Raw genomic sequence first — 27848 nt, 5'->3', positions numbered from 1 at the left:
ATCTCAGAAGACTGTCCAATGTCAAGTCTCTATCTCTAGATATGGCTCAGGTCCCTGAAAATAGATTGTTGTCGAAAAAGTGAGAAGTCAACTAAGAAATCAAACTCTTTAACACATGACTGCTCATTTACACATGTAAATTTACACATCTTCCCAATCAGGGTGAAGCAATGTAAGCAGAATATTAGTCCTAAACAGCAGATGATTAATGATGTAAATGTGTAAATGTTTCAGTGCTTTTAACATTTTGCGCAACACATATTTTGAATATTTGGAACCTGACTGATACAGACCTTGCAAAGAATACTTTGATCGTTTTACAAATAATACACACATAAAAATGAAATGTCTTCTTTGTTAACCCAGTGGGCAACTGATTTTGAAAAGACATCAGTTTGACATCAAACTTGACATGACGTTGATGTGATGTAAACCGAACATCAAACATACTGGGCTACATATCAGCGTGGAATTATCTACCTATGTTCACCCAGTGACCACTGGAAAAAAAAAGTGCTGTCTAAACAGAATTTAAAATGATGTTACAGAATCCTGATCAAGTCTTAACTAACATTTGATGTCAAATTGATATCAAACTGATACTAATACCTGTTGAAGCATCTCCTCAGTGGAGCTGAGCTTGTGCTGATATTCCCCAAGAGAATTCTCCAGGTCTCTGATCTTCTCTCCCTGAGCCTCCACCTGATCTGTCAACACGCTCACCTGAGAAACAGGTTTAATTTCAGTTTGTTCATTTGAGGTGCATCCTCTCTGCCTATTCTAAAGTTGCTTCCTGGTCTGAGAGTAAAGTGTATATATATATATATATTACTCACACTCTAATCACACTCATTATTCAATTCAGAATCAGACTAAACACATGTATATAACACTGGATTATTCAGAGTTTCAAACAAATCAAAACAATATTCTTGTTAACCCAGTTGATCAGGAAGCACCCACATGCACTTACTGTCAAAAACCCAACAAGCCAGAACAGGACTAATCCGTACAGCCCTGTCTGTTCCCATGAAACACCACAATTGTTCTGGCTTGGCTACGAACAATTCCTGGATTTCTTCAATTGTCTCGTGCTTCAACTGAAAAGTTTTTTGCTAAATATCTTCATAAAACAGACATTTAATAAAGCAGATCTGTAGTTCACAGCTAATATAAATTAATTGTGAATGTTATTCTCTACATTCATCAGATTTGCAATATCTTCCTTAGAACCATTAATGTAAATTACAGTGCAATTTTTAAAGTATAATAAAAAAGAAAATAAGCAATTTGATGGATTTCAAGTATGGCCAGGTGCAGATCACAGCTGTAGCACTCGAAGTCTCAGTCCAGACAGATGCCGATTGCAAAAAAAAGTAGGCAAAGCTAAAATAATTTTTTAGAAGGAATCAAGTTGAGGCAGTTACTTAATTTATGCTTATAAAGAAGAACTGGCCATTGGATTTGATACATTTTGGCAGGTTAGTAATATTAATTGATTTTGGACATAAATTCTCATTAGAAAGTCAACAAGTTTTAGATGTTGATAATGTACAGTAGTTTCTATTCAAACATAATTAAATTGACATCATACAGTACTGATGGTTAAGCTATTTATTGAAAAACTCATGCTGTCAAGATGTACCTTAAGAAAGTAATTGTAACAAATTGCCCCCATGTTTTACCTGTAACACAAGAGACTCTTTATCTCCTTCTAGACGAGACAGTCGCTCCTGGTAGCTCTCACCATTGCTTGAGCCTTGCACATTGACCTGTGGTTCACAGGTGAGTAGAGTTATGTTTACAGTCAACTGAGAGGAAATTGAAACACTATAAATCATGAAGCATGAGACTCACAGCTGCCGTTACAGATGCATATAGTAACTGACTGTGTTTCTCAGCATCCTGTATGATTTTATTAATACTGAATATGTCACAGCACTTCACTATACCCAGCCCGCCTAGGGTTTTAGAGAGGAATTTCTTAAGAGGTTTATTTTGATAATAAGGTTTTTGTGCACAGGCTCCATGCAGTAAAGCTGAAGGACTTTGTGGAATATATCAGTGATGTGTGAAATACTGTGAATGTACTAGAAAGATGTGGATCTGAATAACTGTTCCATGCAATAATGTAAAACAGTGGATGGTCTGCATCTAATGCAGCTCACATATTCTCCCTGACAACTGATGGAGATCGCAGCCAAAAGCTCAAAGCCAGAGGCAAACGGCTGCAGGTTCACATGAGTGACGACTGATATGTTTGAATTATCAAAAACATGATCTGAGAGATAATTAGCAGGTTCAATATCTAGACCTGTCTGCAATCTAAGTGCTGTAGTGTAAAAAGTGTTTTGACTGGAACTGGCAGTGACAGACAGTCGAGTACTGTGAAAGAGTCAATTCAAGACTTTAAAAGTCATGTACACATGGGTGCCAGAAACATTCTTTATATTGAACCTGAAGGTCCACAGACCAGCAGAACTGACCTTCAATCCCTATCAGTCTACGCTGGCGGCAATTTTCCAGTAATTCTAAAGACATTAATTAGCTTGTGTTTGATTAAAGGTGCACTAAGCAATTTTTGAAAACCGCTTTTGATCACAGTGTCGGACGGATTCCCAAAACACACGTGTAGCCAATCAGCAGGAAGGGGCGTGTCTTGAATGATAGAGAGAAGAGAGCGCTCAATTTGAGTACACAAGACGGATATATATATATATATATATAGAGAGAGAGAGAGAGAGAGAATTGGAAGATAAAAAAAGAGGAAAATATCAGAGGAACAAAGCATTAAAAAGAAGGCTTATGATCGGGCAAGCGGTAGGACCCGCGTAAATATCGGCACAGCTTTCCAGCGGTGGAGAGAACTCAAGGACAAGAAGGCTCAAATTCTTCTTGATAGGTGAATATTGTTGAGTTTTCATTGTGTCACACAACTTATCTGTGTTGGCTTTTGTTTGAATATGCTTATGTGTCATCTTCGCTTGTTTCCACGATTGTTGTTATGCCAGGGTTGTGTAGGTACGTGTGGGGTGGAGATATCATGATAGGGGCAAGGTCATGTTAGGCTATAGGCATGTTTGTTTTGATGCTTATAAGTATCCACATCATTTGGCAAAAAACAGTTTAAGTTTTTTTAAAGTAACCTTTAAGTTTGGAGTTAAACTCTACAGTGGACCCCCAGGACCAGATTTGAAGAACATCTTGGGTTACGAGTCTAACAAGACACCGCTTCTGCTGAGATGCTATAGGGAATGTCCTCACCGTGACTGGTGTCTCAAGCACGTATCTGAACCTGACAATTCCAATGGTCGATAACAGTTTTCGACATCACTGTAGGTATGCCCCAGAGTATAAGACGGCGTCTGCAATGTATGTCATCAGTTTATTTGTCTGAAGGAGACATTTCTGGCAGGCCTGAAGCATGGCCAGGGAGAACATTTCGAGTTCCATTAGTCTACCTCTAAGGGAAGCAAACATATCATCAAAAAAAAGCTCTGTAGGTAACTACTGGGGAGCTACAGCTTTACTACCCAAACATAATGGGGAAAAGAAAGGAAAGGAGGAGAGATGTCACTTCTCTTCCGTGATTTGTCTTTCTTCAATCACTCCCCTCAGATCTTGATTGTTCTTCAATTGTCACACCTCCTCTGTTCTCTACTCCTCCTCTGAGGAGAAGTGCAAGTGGCAACACTCTCCGTCTGGCTGTGCCTCTGGTCCTCAGATCAGGTCCCTCGAAGGTCTTTGGTGAAGATTTGGATCTGTGCAGTATATATTTCTTGAAAGCCGCCAACGGTGCCCTTGCCTCCACAAATCTCCAGACCACCATCTCTACAGATGCGCCAAAAATCTCAGAAGGTGGGACCGGCACATCAAGGAGGTCCCCATAGCTGCCACAGAATGACCAAGGGCAGTGGTTCTCTATTAGGTGGCTTGGAGAGCTAGATCTGTAATGTGTCCACCTCAGGGGACAATCCCTGCCTCCTATCCAAGGCACCCAAAAATCCCACACTGCTACACAAACAAATGGCTCTTGAAGACAAGAAAGCTGATGATGTACAAAGTGGCGTCACTGACTGTTGTCGGCCAATGGAACTGTTTGTTTAGACACGTGCTTCAGACACCAGTCACGCTGAGGGCATTCCTCTTATAGCATCTCATTAGACACACTGTGGAAGTTCCCATTCAAAAGGGAACCCTGTTAAATGAACTTCCTGTCTATGAAAAAAATTGAATACAATCAATATCACACTAGGCAATAGCAAACTACCTGAGGTGCTCTATACATTAGTTAATTACATGGCATCTTAGCATGCAACAGATGCTTTTGGATAATCCCAGAGAATGCTGCACAGCATCTAATGAAAAACAAGTTGCATGCTTAAAACAAAGGTTAATCTGTCCTCATATATGGCATTCATAATCCTTCATAAACCTTTAATGCCACGCACACACCTTCAACATCACTGCATGCACAGGTTTAAGTGACCCTTATATATATATATATATATACCTTGAACACGGCAAAATGGGTTTAATATGATTTGCATGATGAAACTTACTAGTTCTTGGTGGTTGTGAAGGATTCATTTGACCACCACAGTCAGACATACTTTAATGGAACTGTGCACTTGACTACACTGCACATCTGGATAGAATATATATTTAATTAATAATTAACAGAACTACTGCTGCAATTTAATAAACCACAAAAAGTTTTTGCATGGATACGCATCTCACGTTGTGCTTAATGTAGCAGTAAGTCTTGGAAAACACCTAGAATAACATTCACATTTTCATGACCTGGATCTGACTTCCAGATAAATCCACTTATGAACACATTCCAAATGCAGCGTTAAGCATTTAAATGGACATGACAAAACAAAAAGGAAAAAGTCAGTATATAAGAACAGGAATAGACATGCTTACCTTCTTAAGCCATGCAAAATGCTTGTAAAAATCAACGTCCCATTCCATTTTGCAGGGCCATTATAAGATCCTTAAGCCTAATACTGTCACAACTATCACAGACATGAAGAGTGTGAATACTTTTCTCTTTCTTTTGACACTACATATGAGTCCTTTCTCTTCTTCTCTGTCTTTCGTCTGAGTTTAGCCTTTGGTTTAGGTTCCTGAGCATCTGGTTTGGAGCAGCGGTCTGTAATATCAGGCTTCACTTCTGCCAGCTGCCCTCTTTCTTTTTTTCCCCTCCCTTTCCTCCTCCTTTATTCTCCTCCTCCACTCTTTTTTCCTTTGCCAAACCATTTTTTTTTTCTTGTTTCTATACTTATTCTCCCCCTCCTTTCGCTCTCCCTTATTAACAAACTGGGGCTTTCTGTAGGGAAAACACTCTCACACACATGAAGAGAGAAAGCGAGTATTGTATGGGATTGTATGAGGTTGGTGCTCCCCACAGACGCCACAGCGTCCACTTGAAAACTTACAGCGGTACCAGATAGCCTGCATGGCTTTAGACGCGTGACACTGTCGAAACTCTATTGACAATACCCTTCACATGTTATGAATTTACCATCACTGCATTTTATATTAAACAACATGTCAGAGCATGTTGAAGACTCAAGAATAAAAGTTAGAAATGACAACAGAAAAGAGAGTAGATTTGTGTAAATAGTGACATTCTTTTTAGGACACAATTTTAGGACCCTTTATTTATTTGTGTTTGTTTGCAAGATGGATGCAATATGGTGAAAAACAAAAAAAAAAATATATTAATTTAATTTATAAATTTAATTAATTTCCAGTGTTTAAACATCAATATTAATTACAGCCTTGGAGTTGTGATTGATGATCATCTGACTTTCTAAGACTGCACTGCTAAAACTGGTCAGTCCTGCAGATTTGCTTTATTCAGCATCAGGCCCATCCTTTTAAACATGCTTTACAGCTCCTCGTTCAAGCTCTTGTTCTGTCCAGGCTGGACTATTGCAGTGATCTCTGGGCAGGTCTTCCAGCCAGTTCTATCAAACCTTTACAATTAATCCAGAACGTGGCTGCAAGAGTAATTTTAAATGAGTCAAAAAGATCCCACGTCACACCACCTGTTTATCAATTTGCACTGGCTACACCAACAGCTGCTCGCATAAAATTCAAGGCATTAATGTTTGCCTACAAAACCAACTCTAGCACTCTCTATTCTAATGCTATTCTTAAAAAAATAAAAAGTGACTCTTTTAGACTTGCACTTTACTCATTTGCTAACTGTTGTTTTCTTAAAAAATAAAATAAAATCTCACTAGCTTCTCTATTCTTTTTTATTCTATTTGTTTATTCTTTTTTTATTTATCTAGTTTCTTTTTTATGTATTATACAATTAAGAAAAAGCTAAATAAAAAAGCTTGCTCTATTCTTTTTTCTCATCTCTCTTTTTTCTTTATGTTTAAAAAATAAAAACAAAAAACATTGCTACATGTACTGCTTTAGGCTAACTGTCTGCTAAATGACTAAATGTAAATGTAACTATTTCTGTAACACTCTTTAGCGACCACAATAATGGGCACACAACCTGCCATTAAAGCAACGAACTATTCCTTATAGTGTTTTAACTATTACTTATAGTCCATACAGTTATGCTAGTTGGTTACGACTGTCAACTAATTCTGTGTATAAATTCTTGGAGAAGCAGCTGAAAAAAGTAAGAAAAAAGTTGACAAACAGACAGCTACTTTTGTTGCACTTTTGTAAAACACGGCATTAATTATTGCATTGAAGAACAGTGTATGACTGTTGAAAGAACTGAGATAGTAAGATGGAAAGAGAAAGGTTGATTACATAGGATGTTTTAAAAGACATTTTAAAAAGTGAGAGAGAAAGAGAAATGCGCTGAATAAAGAAATGTGCAGTGATGCAAATAGCAAAGCATCTCAGCGGTGTCATACTAATTAGCAGCGCCCTCAGAACAATGCTCAGCCAATTAAATTAAGACAAGAACAAACTGTTGTGCAAAAAAATAATTGCATTCATTAGAATGTCACTAATAAAATACCACTCTCAGTCTCAACTTACAGCGACAGCTATTCCTTGTAAACCGTAAAAAACTATGAGTTAAGAGACTCATAATAAAAAAGCATAAAATAAAAACTCAGATCTCACTGAAATCTCTGATCTCCGGTCAAGCCACAGCAGCAGAGTGTGAGCTGTGGAAGAGGACATCTGTCTCCGCAGGGTCTCCTTGTCCTCTACACATGTCTGTCCTTCCAGAGCAAATTTCAGCTCCTCGGCCAGCTGCAGAACCCTGAGATGAGCAGGACACACTGGGAATGTACGCTGTAGCGCCGGAGAGTTAACATCATCCGCTGACACCACAGCCTTAGACCCTACAGCGCAAAGACAAAACAAGGTGTCCTTTTTTGAAATAAATAAATAAATACATAAAACATTACTGTGTTGTTATCCTTCAAAACAAAACAAAACAAAAAAAAAACACTCTCCCCCTTGATTTACTAGATTATCAGAAACTTCCAAGCGTGTGTTGCGGAGCTGGTTGGAGCTCAGCTCTGCAGGACAGTGGCTCTTCAGGATCGAGTTCTGTGCTCTAGATTTGTATAACCTCTATAATGATGGACTAACCTCTTTGCATGGGTAACAATGCCCCCAACAGGTTCAGTTATGACCAGTCTAGATTAAAACTAATTAGACGGCTAGCTTTTTTTCTGACAAGTCTAAACAGTTTATGCAGCTGGCCCCATAACTCAATGTTATAAGACCTACAGTACAGAAACTCACCAACCATACATTCAATTCAGATTCAATATATCAATTCAATTTATTAATTCAGATTTCCCTGTAAGTGGGGACTGGTAAAATGTTTAAATCTATTTTCTGTTTATTTGTTTGTTTTCTGATCTATGGTATAGTTGTGGAAAGACTGTCCAACTTTTTAAAACCTATATAGCTTTACATGTTTGGCCTAGTAACTATTAAAGCGCTTTGAACCAAAACAAAAAACAAAAACAAAACAAAACAAAACAAAACAAAAATACATGTACACATACCAATTATATCCCATTTAACAAAGAACCTTTTAAATAAGTTTGCAAAATCAAAGCGAACATAAACGTACACAAATCTTTCACCATCATATACAAATGCTGCTGCTTTGTAGACAAGCATGAGAATTAAGATAAGACTTTGAACAAATGTCAGTTTAATGGCAAACCCACTGCATAGCGAATCTTTAAAATCTCCCTCCTCTCAAATATTAAAGCGATCAAAGCTGCCTAGAAGTTTCCATGAGCGTCAATTAACCATTCAAGTGGTGAAGGAGCAGAGACTTTCATGATTAAGACTTTAATTGAGTTAGGAAATTGATTTAGAACGTGTATCATTGAGAAAAGATATCAGCTCAGATCTCTGCATTAAAATTTGAACTAATTATGGGGTTTACTGAAAGCTTCGCTTAGTAACACTGAAATGTGAAACTTTTACTGTCCTTGTTAAGAAAACTGTTATTAGCAGAACTTTCTCTTCATTGATTGATTGGAGTTAAAGTTAATTATAGTCAGCAGAACGTCTAAAGGGGACCATCACAATAAAGGGTAAGTCTTGTGAACAGTTCTCACTATTAACTAGCTGCCTATGCATCTTACCGGCATATTGGCTGTTTATTATTACTTACAAAGCACATATTAATGTCATATTTTGCATGACCGTATTTTAGACCACTTAATTGTACTCCATACCTAAACTTAGCAACTATCTTACTGATTATTATTAAGCAGCAAATTAAGTTTGTTGAAGCAAAAGTCAAATATAACCAAATAAAACGTTACTAACATTTCTTGTTTAGGGGATAGTTCACCCCTCAAAAAAGTAGTTGCTTTTCTTTTGCCTTTAAGTCATATGTACTGTGAAACCCACTATCATGAATGAAAGAATGAATGAATGAATGAATGAGATTCTGAAGTGCATCAGATTGACACTTTATTATCTTATGAGGCCATGGGAGAGATTTGTGAACGACAGTGAAGCAACACAACTAACACTGGTAGGGCACAAACCATGATAACATGGCAAATGTGGTACATCTGTATACATTCATACAACACATTCATACTGTATAGAACATACACACTTTTTTTAACAGTCACAAGGTAATTTCTTATTTAGAACAGGACCTACTCAGACAGTATGTGATTTCAGTCACTATACCATGACACTGCCACAGATAACAAAGAAATGCAATAGGCTGATCATGAACATCAGGTTCACAATTTGTTTGTGAGTTAAACCCTAAATTATTATTCATATAGCTCTTCTGAAATTTCATGTAATTTCCTTACATTTTGCATTTAACATATTAGATTTCGATATTTTCATTCAACTGTAAACATTTTAAAGAAAATAAAATTTGGTTTACAAACACGCAGGACTGCGAACACAAAACCTTTCACTTAGAAATCAACCACTTTGTGTGAAATGAAAAGAGACCATTGCATGGCAAAACTAGTAGGACCTAATGCTTCACATAGTTTAACCTAAGCTCATCAGGGGTTAAGTGTGATGGTCATGAAGGTTTAATAAACAGAGCCGTCCTAAATGTAACACTCCACATGGAAAATATCCTTTCCCAGTGGCCACCTGGAAAAAAGTGAACCATATGAACACAACACTGTGTGCTCAACACTTTAAAAACCAGACAAAACAGAGGAGCAAAGATATGCAACACTTGTAGACATTTACTAAAGCGGTCAAATGGATCTTTAGAATTATGGATCTTACCAGCGATGATGTCATCCATCTGCTCTAAGGCGGCCTCCAGCATAAAACTAACATCTGATGTCATTCTGACAAGTGATCTGATTCTCTACTTTAACAAGCACTGCAAGACGCACAGACAAATACAGGCATCACAAAAAATCCCTCTGCATCAACCCAGAATAACAGCAGCGGTTGATGTGAACGCTCTCTTTATATTCACTATGGATGTGGCGTATGGCTTTAGAGCTTCCTTTCATTATGTGGCCTTCAGTCAGTCCTTCTGGCCAATGAAGATTCAGCAGGGGTGCGGCGCCTCTGAAACATGTTTGTATGTGAAGTATTTTCTTCCAAACCTTCTGTATGGAAGAAACCTACAGGATCCAGAAGTTAGAGAGTATGTCAAACCTTTAAAATGAGCACATCTTTAACTTCATGATGTGGAAAGTAGGGAAACCTTGACTTTTACCTACAGCAGTTAGGAATTACAACTAGATTTTTACATTTTATGAAGAAAATCTTTAGAATAATCATATTATTCTTTCACTGTATGTAATGTTTTGTCTGTTTTATTTAGAAGGGCATTAGCTGAGCTTTCCTCAACAATTTGATGTGTCATTCATGTCTGTAGCTCAAACGGTATAGTGTAATAGTAGTAGTAGTTATAGTAATAGTGCCTTAGCAAACGGCACTAATGAACGACGGCACAGTGTGACATCTGTTTTGTTTTTCGTGGGTCATTAATGAACAGGTTGACAGTCTGTTACATGGGCCGATAGGAATTTAACAATGGATTCAACCTTATGGTGGAGTGTTGGAGCAATGAAACTTCCTGTCAGATGTAAACCTATGCAGCAGAAGGGTGGGAGTGTCATCTTTTATTGTTCTTCATGAAATTCCATGATGCTTTTCTAATTATAACAACAAGTTTATTTGTTAGAAAGCTTGTTTGTCCGTTCTGAACGTGGAACAATATGAGATGGCAATATCAACATGAACTTGGTCTAGGGTAATTATTCTGGAAAACAAATAGCCTGACATCTTAGGGATTGTGTCTGTCAGTCAGCGCTGTAACAAGCGTGACACACCTGACATTTGTGCCGCCTTAAATGATCACCATACACACAAACAAACTCTAAAGAACTATGCAATGGGAATGTTCTATCCAGCTCTTTTGGATGTCACAGTATGGCCACAAGTAGTAATTTTCCATAATAACATCTAAACAAAAAGCAACACTATTTTGGAGACAATAGAAATACGACTGGCTTTAGTCTGATTCTGATTCCGGTTAGAGACAAAAGAGGAATAAGCAAACACAGCATACTCACATGCATGCAGTTCACCCAAAAATGAAACTTTTATTGTCATTTATTTACCTTCATGTTCCAAACCTACATGACTTTGTGTGTGTGCATGTTTTTATGACATATCAGGACACAATTTTGTATAATGACATGGGTATGACATAGGTATTACAAGGAGAGGGTGACTTTTGAGGACATTGCCACATGTCCCCATTTTTCAAAAGGCTTGTAAATCATACAGAATGATTTTTTTCTTTTTTTTAATTTTTTTGAGAATGTAAAAGTGTGCACAGTTTCATGCGAGGGCTAGGTTTAGGTTTAGGGTGATAGAAAATACGGTTTGTACAGTATAAAAACCATTACGTCTATGGAATGTCCCCACAATTCACAAAAACAAACCTGTGTGTGTGTGTGTAACCCAGCAGAATAAATTTTGAAGAACTGTACTGGCCACTATTTTGTTGTCGGTTGAATACAAATTCAATTAACAATTGTATAATACAATTAATTATTGTAAAACGTGTGTATTATATTCAAAGTCGTCTCATAATACAATAGCTTTGTGTAAGAAACAGCCAAACACGTAGATTGTTATTCACTGCCACTAGTGTAAGGTGTTACTGCAATCAGAGTCTGATACATCAACAAGAAAGTCAAACAGGCTTGGAAGGCTTGAGTACATACGTAGAAGTGCTAAATGGAAAAAAAAAAAAGAAGAAGAAGAAGAAGAAGATTTGGCAAATAAAACTGTGTTATCGCTTGGCCTGGCTATGTGCAAGGGATGATGTGCATCCAGACGGTTGTTCCAATTTATGTCGAGGTCCTGATCACCCTGTCAGGGTTTATTCTAACAGCCGGCTGGATGCACATTATCCTGCTTATTACATGGCTACTTGCCACATAAGTAAATAATTACACACAAAATAGTGATTGAGTTGAAACATTTTATTAGCTCTTTAAAGAGAATAAAAAAACAACAACAACAACATCAACAACAAAAAAGATGAGCCTAGATGATGTTCAGACAAAATAGACATTAATCATATCACTACTTACACAGTTTTTCACCACATAAATAAAGACATAAAATGTTACAAAATCTTACCTGTTTATTATCTTAATTCTATTACACTGTACAACACAAACATTCTGGAAACAAGACAAACACTTCAACAATAGTACTACTAGTAAATAAAGTACATACACTAATACAGTACTTTATAGTAAATACAGTTGATAACTGAGGCGTGAGATGAGAGCAGTTGTGTTTGAATGAAACGACAGAGAGAGCTGAGGTGTGATGTATGACAGATGTGAAAGGAGCGCCGGCCTCAATTACCTGGATGAGCGCCGTGTTATTCAGCATTACTAATGAATACGGTTGTTATCGTAGAATAACACACCTCAGAATGTCGCGAACGACTAATCAGAATCAAGTATTCCAGAGTGTCGCGTAATGATACAGGGGTGTCAAACACATGCTGAATTCAGATCCAGCTCTTATTATGTCTGTCATAGAAATATATGGCACAAATTGTGTGAGCAGTGTGCTAGCATGCGGTTCCGATGTCAGCCACAGTCCTGCAGCTCCAATGCTAATTAAAAACACCTAATCCAGCTAATCGAGGTCTTCACAACTACCTGAGCACTAATTCTGGCAGAATTAGCAGCAGAATTTAATTTATATTCTGCAGGACTGTGGCCCTCCAGGAGTTTGACTGCCCTGTGTAATGAGGTAAAGATAACTGGTCAAATGCATCCAAATTAAGGTATATCTTAGTATTTTGTGTTTTAAACTCTCAAGAGAAAACACAGCTCTCAAGGAATTTGTCTGCTGTCACTGTGATTGCTTCATGGCGAGGAAGCTCCACTCCCACCTGACTCTTTTCACAGAGTTTTTGCACCTTGCGGTTCAGATCCTGCAGCTGATGGCGACAGCAGATGGCGCTCTAGGCTGGTTTTTAACTGCACACTCAAATGCTCACAAGGAAGAGTGTTGTGCGAGTCATGTAAGTGGTTAAATGTACTTGCACCTCGGGTTTTATTACACAAGATTAATGTAAACACACCCCAGTGTGAACACTCTTTTAATTCGCTTCAACCTTTTAAAACTTTATGAATGACTATTTTAGGTTCAAGTGGTGTGTGTGTGTGTGTGTGTGTGTAAGGAAGTGGAAGCACGTTTGTTTCTAAAGCATGCAGTGCAATATGCTGTTAAAAACTAAGCTCAGAATCAATTCGAGAGAGAATCGTGATGCATTCGGAAATTGCAGAATCGATCCATGAATCAATATATCGTCGCACCCCTACTTGTAACCTTAAAACACAAAATGCAGTGCATTTAAAATACAGGTTAAACACCCAGGAAAATCAGAAAAGTCTTTCATATTAACTTCATTGTGCCTTTAGTAACTAAGCAACCAATTATTTGGCTACACTGACTGCACTGGCATTGCATTATGTTCCCCACTCTATGTTGGGTTTATTTTCAACAGTTTGTTCCACTCCCGTCTGATGTTTGGTTCTGTTTGTCAATAGCTTAAGCACTGTTACACCTGCTTCTGCTGCTTTTATTGATTACTCCAACTGGATTCTCCTGCCAGTAATCTTTGGATTGGCATCCCATGTTTTTTTGGCACTTTTGTTTTTATTTGAATTTTATGTCGTAAATAACCTAGAAGAAGCACACTTTATTTGAAGCCTAAAAATATCCAGACGAAAGCATTTCGAACAGAGCTATTACAGGGTTAATGAGCATCTATAACAGACATGCTGACATCTATAATGCAATGCGTACACTATAATCTTACTTGTGGTTTTGCAAAGATGATTTTTATCTCAGCTGTGCATGATGATTCTGCTCTTTTTATGCCGTAATCTCTGCCAAAATGTCTCTTATGTCTGACTTCGAGAGCTTGCAATCAGGCTGCTTGATTGTGACTGGCATTTTTAAAGTCCTTCTGCAATAAATCTTTCACAACTTGCACTAAAGACAAATGTACTGTATCTTTAAATATTGCATCCAAAAATGTGGCACAATTCAGAGCTGATTGCAACTCGTCTCCTTTGTGTTGGAAATCGTATCTTACACAGCCGTTGATGCAAGAACTTACTTTGTTGGAGTCAGATATGGTTAAAATTAATTTGGTTTTCCACAGCAGTGGGGGACTGAAGATAGTGTGGGATTCTGCTTTCCAATTAGAGCATCAGTAAAATCCCTAGGAAAACCAAGAAATGAGTGTTCCTTAACCCTTGAGATGCCACTTATTTCTCTTATACAGTAGTACATTGAGTGATCATTCATTCATTTTAGTGCATAATGGCAAACATGTACTTCAGGGTGTCCAAAGATTTCACAAAATACAATATTCGTGCAGATTGGTCCCTTTAAAAAGAAGTTGTCATTAAGCCATGTGGGGATGTTGATTTATCCCAGTGTCAGAAGTGTTTTGATCTGACTAATTACATTGTGACATCCATGACAAAACTAGCTTACAGTATTTGATCATATTTTCTAGAAATATATGTGGGCAAGGTACCAAAGCCTGGTTTTATATGCCTTACATCTGCACACTTGAAGAGTTCCAGGCGAAGTCCTATGACACAAGTTAAAATCATGCTCAAGCATGTTGTTCATGGAGAGTGTTTGCTGCTGACGTCCAGGCTGAGCTGCATATAGTTTGTGAGAGTTTCACACTGACTATGCATTGATTGTGTGCATAAATTGCTGCTTCAGCATGTTGCGGTGAATGCTGTTCAAATATATCATTCTTCAGATCTAGGTAGATCATTATAAGTCATTTATGAGCATTGTAAGGAATTGCATGTGTGGGACAATAGCGGTTTCCTCTAGAGGGAGACAGATGCTGTTTTGAGAACATGAGGAGAATGTCTTTGGTAGAGCTGTTCAGTTTTTGGATCTCCGACCTGATGAAGAATGAATCTTCAAGCCAGTGGTTTGCTTTTAAATTTCTAATGAGTTTAAACAAAATGTGTTGTTGATTTAGATGTAAATGAAGTAAAAGACAACCATTGCAGTCCTTATGTAGTATCTATGGAGCAAACAACAGTTTCAGGATTCATATTTGTGGAATGACTTTGTGTAGTTTATGTTGTGTATAGGAAAGTAATGTTAAACACATACTTTATTTTACTCATAAACCAGACAATTCTAAGCACCTATTAACAGTTCCTTAGGGAGCACACTGCAAATTAGCCTTCTGGTTGGCCAACAAATTGAGTAATGAATCTACATAACTCTGCTTTTTGGGGGGAAAAAAGTGTGAAATGGCAGTACTTTCCAATAAATGCCAAAACCGTCAGTACCAGAGACTCATTTTACAGCACTGATAAAGAACAAGTTTCACTTACTTCTTTCTTCTTTTTCAAATTAAACTTTGACAAAATGACAGGGAAATAACATCCAGTTGGACTGGGAGTTTAGAGAAGAAGCAATGGCATTTTCTCCTCTGTATACCATAGCTGCCACAGTGAAAACTGTAAATATTAGCTGGATTTTAGCTGACACATAGGATGAAATGGCATATACTATAACTCCATCTTTTTTATTATTTATTTTACTGTAGAACAAATATGTGAAATAAGACTTTGTACTGTCATTTTGATGAATGTGTCTAGACAGTTTATAGAACATCCTGCCAAAAAAATCATTATTATGGTTTTGATGAAGTCTCTTTTACAAGTTATAGCAGAGGTAATTGTTGTAAAGTGACCTTGAGAATAAGAAATGTTCAGCGCTATGTATTGATTTGATTCATTACTTCACATATTAGTCAGACAGTCTCTTTTTTGTCTGAGACATTCTTTGCTAGAATAAGCTGCAAAATGGACTCTGTGTCTGTGACCGCACAGACCGACCGATTGTGCATATATGAAGGTAAACATTGTAACACTAAACAAATGACAGCTGACTAAGAAAGCCATTTAAAATGGCATTTTAAAGAAAAGTTCACAGTACTCCTGCATAATTTTATGTTTTAAACCAAATTTAATTGTCCAGCAATTTACATGTTCTCAAATGTCAAGATGACACAACTACAAACATGGGAGTTTTGTTATGAAGTGAAGAGGCAGCAGTAAGTATTATATTACATCATCCAGAGGACCCCGACTGATCTTCATGGCTGAGTGAAAAGGTTTGTACGTTCTACATTAAAGGTGGGGTAAGTGATTTCTGGTAGCCAATGTTGATATTTGAAATCACCAAAACAAAGACACCGCTCACACACATAGGCAACGTAACCCAGCTCTTCTAATGAGCTGGTTATCTGAATCATGAGTAGACACGCCCCTTACTGCTGATTGGCTACAAGTTTGTTTTGGTACTCGGCCCGACTCAGTTTTCTAAAACGTTTTTGAGAAAATACATACCCCATTTTTAAGCTCCTTTCGAGCTTGTACAACCAATGTAAAAACTAGGAAGATGAAAATACACAATGGGCTCAGACTGGTTAACTGGCTCAGCGTGCTGTGATTCGCTAAACCACCTATACATAAAGAAAAGTGAAAAGTGAAATCACAATCAACCACCCCTTTAAAATTCTATGCATGCACAATCTAAATTTAGCAGCAAAATACAGGTGGTGCAACCAAAAAGTCATACATGACTTAAATCATGATTTTTTTTTCTTCAGTGGCTACAACTCCCACAGCCTTCTCAACGGTGATGGAGTGATTGTCAGTATAGATGTACAGCATCCCAGAGCATCCTCATATACCACAGAGAATACATCGTGACATTGCATGGGGGGGGGGTGGGGGGTGGGGAATCTGTAAGCAAATAGCGAAATCACCAATTAACGGAAACAGAAATAATACATCAAAATGCACATTAAATAGTTATTGTGTTAATGCATTAATTTGTATATGATTATTTTTCTGCTTTTAGAAGTAAAATTGCATGCTAAATACCTATCCACTAGCATGCAATCATCTAAAATTAATATGAATAAAACACACTGTAGACACACTATAAGGTGGTTGACTAAAACATTCAGTCAAAAATGCATTTAAAAGGCTTTGAAATAGTATTTAACAAATGAAACTTGTTTAAACACATTGTTCATGAGTCAAAAATGCTTCCATTGTGATAATGTATTTATTTATTTATATTATTACTTACATACCTTTTAGCATTGGTACCATTAGCTGGGTCCGCCAGAGAAATGGCCCCTGTGTCTCTGTTACTTTGTGCTGCTCTACCAGTCTGATGTCACTGACCTTCTCCCCGTTTGTGTGCAGTGCACTGAAGTAGTCCCAACAGAGTAGAGGAAATCAATGAGCCGGACCACTGAAGGGTCCTCAGAAGCCATGAGGTGGTGGGTTGCAGCAGCCTCTGCTGCCTATGTACAGTACCATTAGCTTTGAGATGAGTATGATTTATGTGCTTTAGGTTGTAACAGATCCAGTAAGCTGTTTCCTGTTTTCTGTATTTAAAGTTGTAATTTTACTCCCGATCATGAGGGGGCGCAAGGGGGTCATTATCAAGGAAGTTTCTCTAGAATACAGAATATGAGGAGTGGGAAGTGTGAGTAAAGATACATGTGAGCTGGGAGTGTTTGTTCTCTCAAACCCTTGTTGAGGAACGTTCGTGTTCTACATCTCAGTGTGACTTGCTCTATTGTTTCTCTAGTTTTATCAGTGTCTCTAGTGGAACATGTATTTTGCTTACTGAGTCTTATGTTGCATTGTTTGTTTTGTTTTGTCCAGAGGGTTTTTGTGTCCGCTTAATTTTGAGGGCATCTCAACTGCTTACCATTGCTGGTTTATTATTCACTTCAACTTTGGAATTTCCTCTGAACTACTTGAAAGCTGTGGATGATCTTGGACTTTGGCCTTTCAACAGCCTAACTTCTGCAATGATGTGATGAACCGAGGACATCTGTGGTAACTCAGGGTTTTAATGCTGGTTGCACATTTAAAAGATTTTTGCCAACAAGTATGAACAGACTGATTGCACTGCTACATGAAACGGTTTAGACTTTTGTGATGTTCAGTGTTGAAGTGGCTCTGAAGTTGTATGCTCTTCTAAAAAGGGAAATATAATATGTTATTTGATGGTGATTGATCCCCCTTCTTTTTCTTTATGTAAGGTTTGATATTGGTAACTGGTACTTGCAGCCAGGTCTAGAGGTGTCCAATGTTAAAACACTTTTAGCACATTTATGAACTCTTCAGATGAAGATCGATAGTCTGCCTAGGACCCATGTTACTACAGTTGGTGGAGGGAAGATTCATTCATATATTGGAGCATTGGAAGTGTGGGTTTAAAGAAAAACAATGAATTGTTTTAGCATTTGTAGCACAAATGTTGATAATGTATGCAATATATTTAATCGTGACGCATATTTGGAGTTTCTGCATGAGGGCGTCCTCTAGCTTCCAGTATGAATGAAACCGACATTACATGTGTTTATAGGGCTCAATAATGGCCGATCCTTCCTATGCTGGGTAAAAATAAGAAACAATTATACTTCTCTCCTAAAGCAAAATCACAGCTGTGCCAATATATAGACACATCTCGTCTATGATATTGCTCACATAGTTTTGTACACAATATACATACAATATCCATGTACTATACAAACACACAAAATTGAATTAAAAAATGTGAAATTTTGGGCCTCATTTATAAAACGTTGCCTAGAAACCATACTAAATTTGATCTTGCGATCATCTCTTGAATATGCATATGTGTGAACCACAGGATAAACGTACAGAAAACGCACATATGCGTCTCTTTCAGATGTGAAATCTACGAATCGCAAATGATCTCAAACTGGTGCACAACTGTATGGTTTCAGCTCTCTGCCTTGTAAACGACTCCTAATTAATGTCATTAACGTATAAGAGGTCGCCATCATCATCCAAATCTTTTATTTCAAACAGCGAGCTGCAAGAACATTTATTTTTTTATTTTTTTTTTTATTTTTTTTTTTCCAAAAACCTGCAGTGCTCCCACAATAAAAAAGTTTGTATATCTGCTCGGACCTTGACGTGACGTTAAGCACCGTTCCACGTCAAAGACTTACAAATATGAGCGCTGGCGTGGATTTAAGGGTACGCACACGCTAAGCCCTTTATGTTAACAGATTTAATATTTTATTATGAACAGAAGAGCATTTACACATTTATGCATAAACGTTTTATTAATAAAATTACTAATAAATCAATGTTTTTAAATTGCAAAACACTATAAAAGAATCACCATTTCTTTAACGTACTTTCAGTGAGGCCAAGTACTGCTTGCCGTTGCTGTTGAAGTTGTTGACGCAGGATAGTCGCCTATATTTGCTGTTGCATTAGTTGCATCATTTCACTCATCTGCCTTTGTGTCTGTTGTGCTGCCTTTGCTCTTCAACCTGTATTTTTTTTTTTCCAATTCCTTTTCCCTTAGAACCCTCTCAGCCTGGCTTCTCTCCCTCAAAAACTCAATGGTGCCATTCCCTCTTCACTAAGCCTCCTGGTGGTCTGGCTCAGCCTCTCCATGGCCCTCTTCCTTGCTTCCTCTGCTTTGGCCCGTCTGTCTCTAATTTCCTCATATTCTCATCACTTCCTCTGTTTTCCTCAGCTGCTCTTTCTTTCTCTATTATTTCCTCTCTGAGGTCGTCAAGCTCTGTTGATGTCCGACTGCTTTTCTCATATTTCTTCTTTCTAGTCTTGAAATTGAAGGTGAATCTCTAATCAACTAGAAACATGAAGCAGCAAGCTCATTTTGTTCAAAAGGAAGCATAATTAACAGACTTTATAGATAACTAATCTATTTCTAATGCATTAATCTACTTTACCCAACATGAAAAATATTTCAATAGTAATTAATTTAACATGGATTATGAGGAAAATGTTTAGGCAATTTTACATTTGTTCGCTTCACATCATCTCTAATGTCAGTGATGCTGTACCTGAGTTGCAGAAATATCTTTGCAGAAACAGAAAAATCATTAAAATTAGTTTGTTCAAAACCTATCAGCACAAATCAAATAAAACACTAGTGGTAGAGTCATATACTGATGCAATTGCAATGTTTTATATCATAAAATGTAACATTTACTTGCCTTATCTGTCACATTGTAACAACTACGGCAAACCAGTGATTCTCCTGTAGCAGACGGTTCCAGTAGAACGCCAAAGTAACTGTTAAAGTGGGGCAAGAAACAATATGCCGTCAGAATGCTGTTGTCATTTCATCAGTGACTGTTGCTTAAAGTCCCTAAAAGAGCACTGACTAGAGATATCCGCCTATGTCTGGACAATACTTCTTGGATGTTAAAGCTAAGGAGGCTGATGTTCCGCTCTTGAGCCGATGTTTGATTTCTCTTTCACTGCATGGGTACGCAGACACCAAAAATACACAGCCGCTTCACTCAACTGAGCCACAAATCAAACAGCATTGGTCTGTAGCTTTGTTGTCCCCAGTGTCTTTGTTCTTACAAAGCACTGTCTTTGAAATCTTAAGGATAGAAGCAACCTGACGTTCACTGTATTCCTCTACCTGTAAAGCCAGAGCTGAACCCTTCTTTCCCTCACTCAAATACTCAAAACTCTTTTGGCACGGTCAACGGTTATTATTAGATTGCAATTACTTTTGAAATAATACTAGCATTGCTTTTGCCTTATAGCTGGGCCAGTTGTTTTCAGAGCTGTATATGTGCAGTCCTAATTTTGGTTTCCTTGTCTGAATGATGAATGTAGACTGCTGCCACCTGCTGGTATAGGCTGTATTTCCTCTCTTTCACCCACATGTTGTGTGCTTGTTGTCCATTGGTCGTTGCAGTGTGTTCAAGTATGAGCAGATGCAGGCGACGCAAGACAACAACACAGTCAGTTTTTGTTGCCACTAGTTCTTTGATGTCAACGTGATCTCATGATAATTCGTATGCATTTTACGTAAAATGTGGTTCTACAAAACGTACATTACTTATGTTTTTCCGGACACTGAAACGTACAATACTGATGGTTTTTATAGCGTCTAAACGTACAAATACTTGCGTATTTTCAGCATTTAAACTTACAATACTGACGTATTGGCGACAACTAAAAACGAAATCCTTATAAATGTTAAAATCTCAGCGTTAATTTCATTATTGTTATTTTTATTTGCCATACCAATGACCTTATGTTTTCAATTGCATTATTAAATTAGTTTATTTAATATGAAATTATAACATTTCATTCTGTTCTGTGTGATTTCTGCTCCCAGCTCGTTTCCAAGAATAGGCCTACATAATGTTAAACAAGACTACACTTTAAACCATTAAAATAAATAACATTTCTGCAATCGTTTAACCATTCATGTGATATTTAGCGTGATGGGACACAAGGCGTTTTCTCCGACATGCTGTGACTAACAACACAACCATAAAACACACCGAACACGCATCATAATTACAAAATGACATCCAGATCTTAAAAATCCAAATTCAAGCCTTTATCCGGCAATCTTCATCTCCATCCTGAGCAGCAACAGCAATAAACCCACGCTAAAGTGCATTTTACAAATTCAGATCAGCCAGAAACATCAGGTTTTATGGCAGGAAACTCTAACGCTCATTGGCTCTCGCCTGCATTTGCCACAGATGACGACATGCCGTGTTTCTGGTGACGTGTGTTCGAATGATGCGCGTGGATCGGGAAAATAATCTGGATAATATTTTCAGTAATTAACAACTTAAATTCTGCTCTGCACCTCACACAAACCTTCTGTATTCTGCCAGAGAGGACCACATCATCATCATTTGGACTGCTTTTTGGTACTGCATTTGACTTCTTTGCAATAAATAAATGATTGCGATTGCACTTATTTGTCATGTGTTTTTTCTGTATTACTGTACAGAGAGAGTTATGATTAGGTTTAGAGGCAGGAGTGGGATTTGCAACTATAGAATTTTTTTTTTTCTATGTTGTTACCAAAATGGTCATTTCCCTGCATATTTTGGTCAGTTACATTTTTATATCCTTTATATTCGCTATAAAATGAGTAGGTTTAGGTTTGGAGGTAGGTTAAGGCGGCTAAAAATCTAAATCGCTTGTTGATAAAATGATAAAAAGGCATTGATACAAATATCTTAATGATATAAAAGAAATGTAAAAATTTGTAGCTAAAAATGGGTAGCGATTTGTATGTTTTAAACGTTGAAATATGTCTAAACTGTACGTTTTAGCATCAATAAAACGTAAAAAAAATGTACGTTTTGTGCCTCTAAACGTTACGTATGAATGCTTACATATAAACAATGAGACCAGGCTGTTGATGTCGGTTTGGTGTGTCATGGACTTAAGACAGGGCTGGTTCAACCAGCAGAGAGACTAAATTGGAGGAGAGAAATATATATGTCTCACTCATTAATAAAAGCAGAAAACAAGCAATTAATGTTACATGCGTTATCCAATAAAAACACAACAATCTGTCCCTCCTCCACACTGCCTATCCTACAGTGTGTACAGTCACAGATGATGATCCTCAGTGCAAGGCAGGTCAAATGTAAATTTCAGAATAAAGGGGTTAGGAACATGTTATGAGCATTTTATTTCCATAAGGGAGCAATGTGTAGCTAACCAAACACAAACTTAATCTTATTGACCCTAAAACAGAATATTTCTGATAACAGACTGTACTATGCCCCAAAATTAGAAAAAAAAGCGGTTTAATATGCATGTTTTTTAAAGATTTCATGAGATTCACCCTACTATCCTCACAGTATACTGGTACAAAATTCCACCAGATCCACCAGTGTTCTTCACCCCTCCCCCCTGTGTCTTATAGGCTCAGGCTTCAGTTTCCTGGCAACAGAGAGGCTGAGCATGCACTGACACACACACACACACACACACACAATAAAGATGATAGCTGTGAGTCTAGGCAAGATAATGAATGTACCTCCATCACAACTGTGTCAGCAGGGCTTAATAACCAGCAGATCCACACCAACTACAAAAAAAGTGAAAGCTCATGTTTAGACCGTGTAAAGATTTTATCTATTCATTTAAGCATTTATGTGTCCCTTAAGGTCAACATGCAATCAAATTTGACTTTCTTTACTTACTGGTAGCCCGTTTCCACCGCTGAATAAAAATTAAAAAGGTAATTGCGACGTTTTATCTCACAATACTTTTTTTTTTTCTCAATTGTCATATAAGCTCGCAATTCTGACTTTTTTTCTTAGAACCGTGAGATATAAACGCACAATTGCAAGAAATAAAGGCAGAATTGCAAGATTTAAACTCTCAATTCTGACTTTTTTTTTTTCTTGCAATTGTGAGTTTGTATCTCGCAATTCTGACTTTCCTCAGAGTTCTGAGACACTCGCAGTTGCGAGTTATAAAGTTCAGTTCCAAGGAAAAAAAAAAAGACTGATAAGTTCACAGAATTGCGAGTTTATATCTCACACTTCTGACTTAATAACTCACAATTGCCAGTTTATATCACGCAATTCTGAGAATAGAAGTCAGAATTGTGAGTTTGTATCACGCATTTCTGAGAAAAAGTCAAAATTGTGAGATAACATATCGCAATAACCTTTTGTTTTATTCAGTGGCAGAAACGGGCTACAATAGCCAACCTTATTGGCAAAGGAAAAAAAAAAATAGTTGAGCATTCCTGTTGAGCAGGTGTATGTGAAGTCTGCACTGAAGTCATAGTGGATTTCATTCCCAGCAGTTTTACTGCATTACTGTACTAAAGTGTGTACCCAGATGGCGACTACATGGTTTGATGGGATAATTTGCAGCAGAGACTCTTCTTTTATCAAAAGCTGCACATGTAGTACTTGTTGCCTTGTTAGTCCCTTCTCATATGTGTGAGAAGTCGTGAGTTCAGATTTTCAAAAGGATAAATTAAAATAGCATTTGTATTGTACTTTATGGAGTGTGTTATTGACAGCTGTATGCGGAACATTACTGAATTCTCTGTCAGTCTATCAACACTATCATTAAACAGCCAAACTTTATCATGGTTTGGTGGTCTTCATTCAGTTCATTCATTTTTCTGCTCTGGGAGGTTGCTAGGTGGTTAAGAAAAGAGCCAACTTCCATACATCTATGATATTTTAGTCCTTAGACATCCATAGTTTTTTTTTTTTTTTTTCCTCTCCAGCAACATAAATCCCTAAGTAAGAGCAATAGTAACAGTGATGTCTGCCTTAACAAGTACCATTAATGTGAAGTGACTTTGAATCTGTTTTATTGTAAGAAGTCATTTTAGCACATTTATTTCACAATTAATAGTTTATAAATCAACACCCAGTGAAAGCATTAATGCTACGTGAGTCATCACAGTGTGAGTGTTTGTTAGAATTCGAGTGTTGTTCGACAGCGAGTTAATTTCATTGTAACCTCTTGATCACATGGAGCAACACATAGATGGGAAGAAAAGCAGCTCTCACTACACTTCTACAGCACATTATTGACTCGAACTACCCTTAACAAGACTCTAATGAGGTTTTAACGAGTCTCTGGTCAGCACTTACATCTCTGACCCTTGAACTTTTAATGTCAGACGTGCAGGAGAGGGAATGGCAGTGTTGTAAGGGTCGTCGTCCTGAGCACTGAGCAACCCGTTGATCCCGTGACAAGCCTTGAATAATTGCAAAGTGCTTTATGGAACACAAAGCCAACAAAACAAATAAAAAACGATTTGACATTAAGCTGAGTTCCACTTGTGACTTATTTCATCTGAGCACAGATCACATCAGCTGTGATGTTTGTGGCTAAATTGGTGAAAGTGGGCTGCTGTAGGTGTTCAGGAGTCTGTTCTTTTCTTTATTCACTGTAAATGTCAACAGGTTACTTTCAGGCTGCATACACATTTTCATTACCATTACATATCTGTAAATGCAATGCATCTATATTGGTTAACCGGAAACCAACCTGATCTCATGACGAAAACGTAGTTGTGGGAACTTCTTGTGGGAATGTAAAATACGTAGCGTCATGTGCGTTTCTTGACATACTCGATGTGCAGTGTCTACTAGTGCATTTCAAAAAGAGTGTTTGTTTCCCCCCCCGGAACAGATGATTGTACATATGGTACATTTTATGTGACACTGGTTTTGTACTTGTCACCGCAGTTCTAGCCAAAAACTCATGTTATTAGGCTATCGACTATCACAGATATTTTAAATTTCATAACCTTTTACATATGGTTTATGGGGTGCCATAGTATTTTTTGGATATTAATACCAATGGTGGTCTGAAAAAAGAATGGTACATAAATAGGCCTATGATTATTTAGTATTATGGTAAATATGCAAGTACTACCACTGTACATTTTGGAAGCATCACAGTACATTAGGCTTGTTAGAAAAACATCCAGAATGTGCATTGTTAGGAGTTGCTCAAAGGTTGGAAAACATTGTTGTGGGATATTGGTTTCCTATGACAAAATCAACTTTGATTTGAAATTTTGTGGATGAAATGAAGTGCTAACTATAGATATCTGTCAAAATGTATCTGGATTTCTGTCTATAAAGTGCCTAAAGGTGTAACTGCATTGTCACAAAATACTGCATTTCATGGCATGTAATTGGCACAGCATGGAGAAGTTCATGTCTTTGTTAGTGTCAGTGGGCAGAAGAGTTTTTGGATGTTGAGGGAAAAAGTTTAACTGCTATTTTTTTCCCAGACTGATCAGTTGATGACATGACAAGTTTCGTTTCAGTAGCTTAAAGCAGTGGTTCTCAATTCCTGTCCTCATGTACCCCCACTCTGCACATTTTGTATGTATCTCTTATTACTTCAGATGTTTGTTCTGTTCGATCGTACGTGCCCTGCGAAGTAGATTTCACAGGATGTTGCACCGTGATTCCAGTTTGAAATAAGTGTTCAATTTAAAGGGCATTAAAGTGTGCAAGACGTGCATATAAATTGTATTTATTTACAGAGGTATATTGTGTCGCTCTTCTCTCGTAAGATTCATCTGTGTGTGAAGACGCTGCAGGCAGTGGCGTAGAACAAATCCATGAATGACTGTTCTGAAGTGAAGTAAACTTCAACACAGTTCATGCATGGATCGCTCTTCTAGCGAGCTGCTTATGTAAACAGGTGTGTTAAATAGAGAGAAATGCAAAATATGCAGAGCGGGGGGGATTGGAATTGAGATCTGGTGGCTTAAAGAGCTGAGAAGAAACAGTCTCATCTCATTTGACATCTGTTTAGTTGAATGAATGTTGATGCATTATACAAGAATGATGATTATACCCAAAATTGGTGAAAATCTGAAGAATACTCTATTTAGTGTGGTATGTGCACATCAACATCACTTAAGCAGATGTTTGATCTAAAGAAAGCTTAGCTGAAATGCTTTATGCATTTCAAAGACGATCTGAAGAATACCATAGGAAAACTTACAAAAAAAAAATATATATATATATTATATTTATATTAAATAAAAAAAAAATAGTAGAACTTATTGTTGGCCGGGGGATTGAAAATAGAATCATCTTTCTAGATAAGGTGCATTAAAGGAGGGTCTGAGGAAGAGACTTCCCAATCTTGAATGCAGTAGTTTAATGGTGTGCCATAGACGCCAATAATAATAATAATAATAATAATAATAATAATACTAATAATACTAATAATAGCTTGGGAAAATATCAGTACTGGCCACTAAATATAATAAAGTCATAATAAAACAGTCTGTGATTAATAAATGCTATATGCTAAGTGTTTTCATTATTAATGTTCAGTAATTATGTGATTCTCTATAATTCAAAGTACAATATAACACAGACTTCAGACAGACTTCAGCGTGGGCAGGTACGTGATTAGCAGTTAATATACACAAACCTTTTTTTTTTTTTTTTTTTAATGAAGTTCCAAACGTCCTGTCAGTCATCATTACGAGCCTATATAAGCAGCTCTCACTGCACCGCCCCAGCCTCAGTTCTTCCGGCATCCCTCCACCTCCCCTTCTCCTCCTCTGTTTCTGTTTTTCTCCCTCTAGGTAATATCAGAATGGGGGGGTTGAACTCTGCGCTTAAGCTGAGTCTCGGGTTCGAGCCTCCAATAAGGACAGCAAGCCAAGTTTGTTTACCATTGCCCATCAGGACTGGATGGGCAGGCGAACTCATGAAAAGCAAATAAAATGTATTGAGTAAATGGTCTGACATTAAAGGGGTCATATGATGTTGCTAAAAAGAACATTATATTGTGTATTTGGTGTAATGCACATACTGTCACGGATTGGCCAGGATCTTCCACCACTCACATCCAGCGATCTCAATCACCGGAATTCTAAGCACCTGCACCTAATTACCATTCACCTACTTAAGCACACACCACACTTCAGTCTCTGTCCGGGCTCGTTCATACGAAGCGGACATATTGTGCCTATCGTCAAGAAGTCACAACCTATACCTACCTGTGAATACTTACCTGTTCTCTCTTGTGTTCTAGTCCTGTCGTCCTTGTCTCTCCAGTCCAGTCAGCAGTGTGTGTGTGTGCTTCAGTCATCGGATCCAGCCCAGTCATCCTGCAACAAGGAATCAAGTATCATTATTTATTCATCATTCAAGTCAAAGTCAAATCTTACCAGATCCACTCACCTCTGCCGGAATCTCCTCTGTTTCCAGTTTTGCTCTGCTGTGATTTAATAAACATACCTTTGTTGAAATACCTGTCTTGCCCGTTAGTGTCCGTGACACATACTGTACATACTGTACATTATTGTTGCTCTTCTCTGCCCCGCCTTTCTGAAACGCATCAATTTTTACAAAGATGATCGTTCTAAAAAGCGAGGTGTTCTCTGATTGGCCAGCTATCTGGTGCATTGTGATTGGCCAAATACCTCGAGCGTGTGATGGAAATGTTACA

General features: G+C 37.6%; 1 protein-coding gene across 3 annotated transcripts in view; it reads right to left on the bottom strand.

Moving 5' to 3' along the window:
- Positions 1-9803, bottom strand: part of ppfibp2a (PPFIA binding protein 2a) — a 39504-nt gene extending 29701 nt beyond the window's left edge. The window contains exons 1-4 of one of the 3 annotated variants that reach the window (XM_051134302.1): positions 9739-9803; positions 7111-7334; positions 1686-1772; positions 610-723 (exon numbers count right to left, since the gene is read on the bottom strand). In XM_051134302.1, coding sequence (XP_050990259.1) covers positions 610-723; positions 1686-1772; positions 7111-7334; positions 9739-9802 — 489 coding nt within the window. In that variant the 5' untranslated portion in view covers position 9803. Of the gene's footprint in view, positions 1-609; positions 724-1685; positions 1773-4929; positions 5154-7110; positions 7335-9738 lie in introns of those variants that run through there. The other 2 variants (XM_051134303.1, XM_051134305.1) reach the window with 2 other exon arrangements.
- Between the last annotated feature and the right edge of the window lie 18045 nt (positions 9804-27848).

The sequence above is a fragment of the Labeo rohita genome, chromosome 18, assembly GCF_022985175.1.
Source record: "Labeo rohita strain BAU-BD-2019 chromosome 18, IGBB_LRoh.1.0, whole genome shotgun sequence".
In the NCBI taxonomy this organism is placed as follows: Eukaryota; Metazoa; Chordata; class Actinopteri; order Cypriniformes; family Cyprinidae; genus Labeo; species Labeo rohita.
This window is presented reverse-complemented; position numbering and strand designations above follow the sequence as displayed.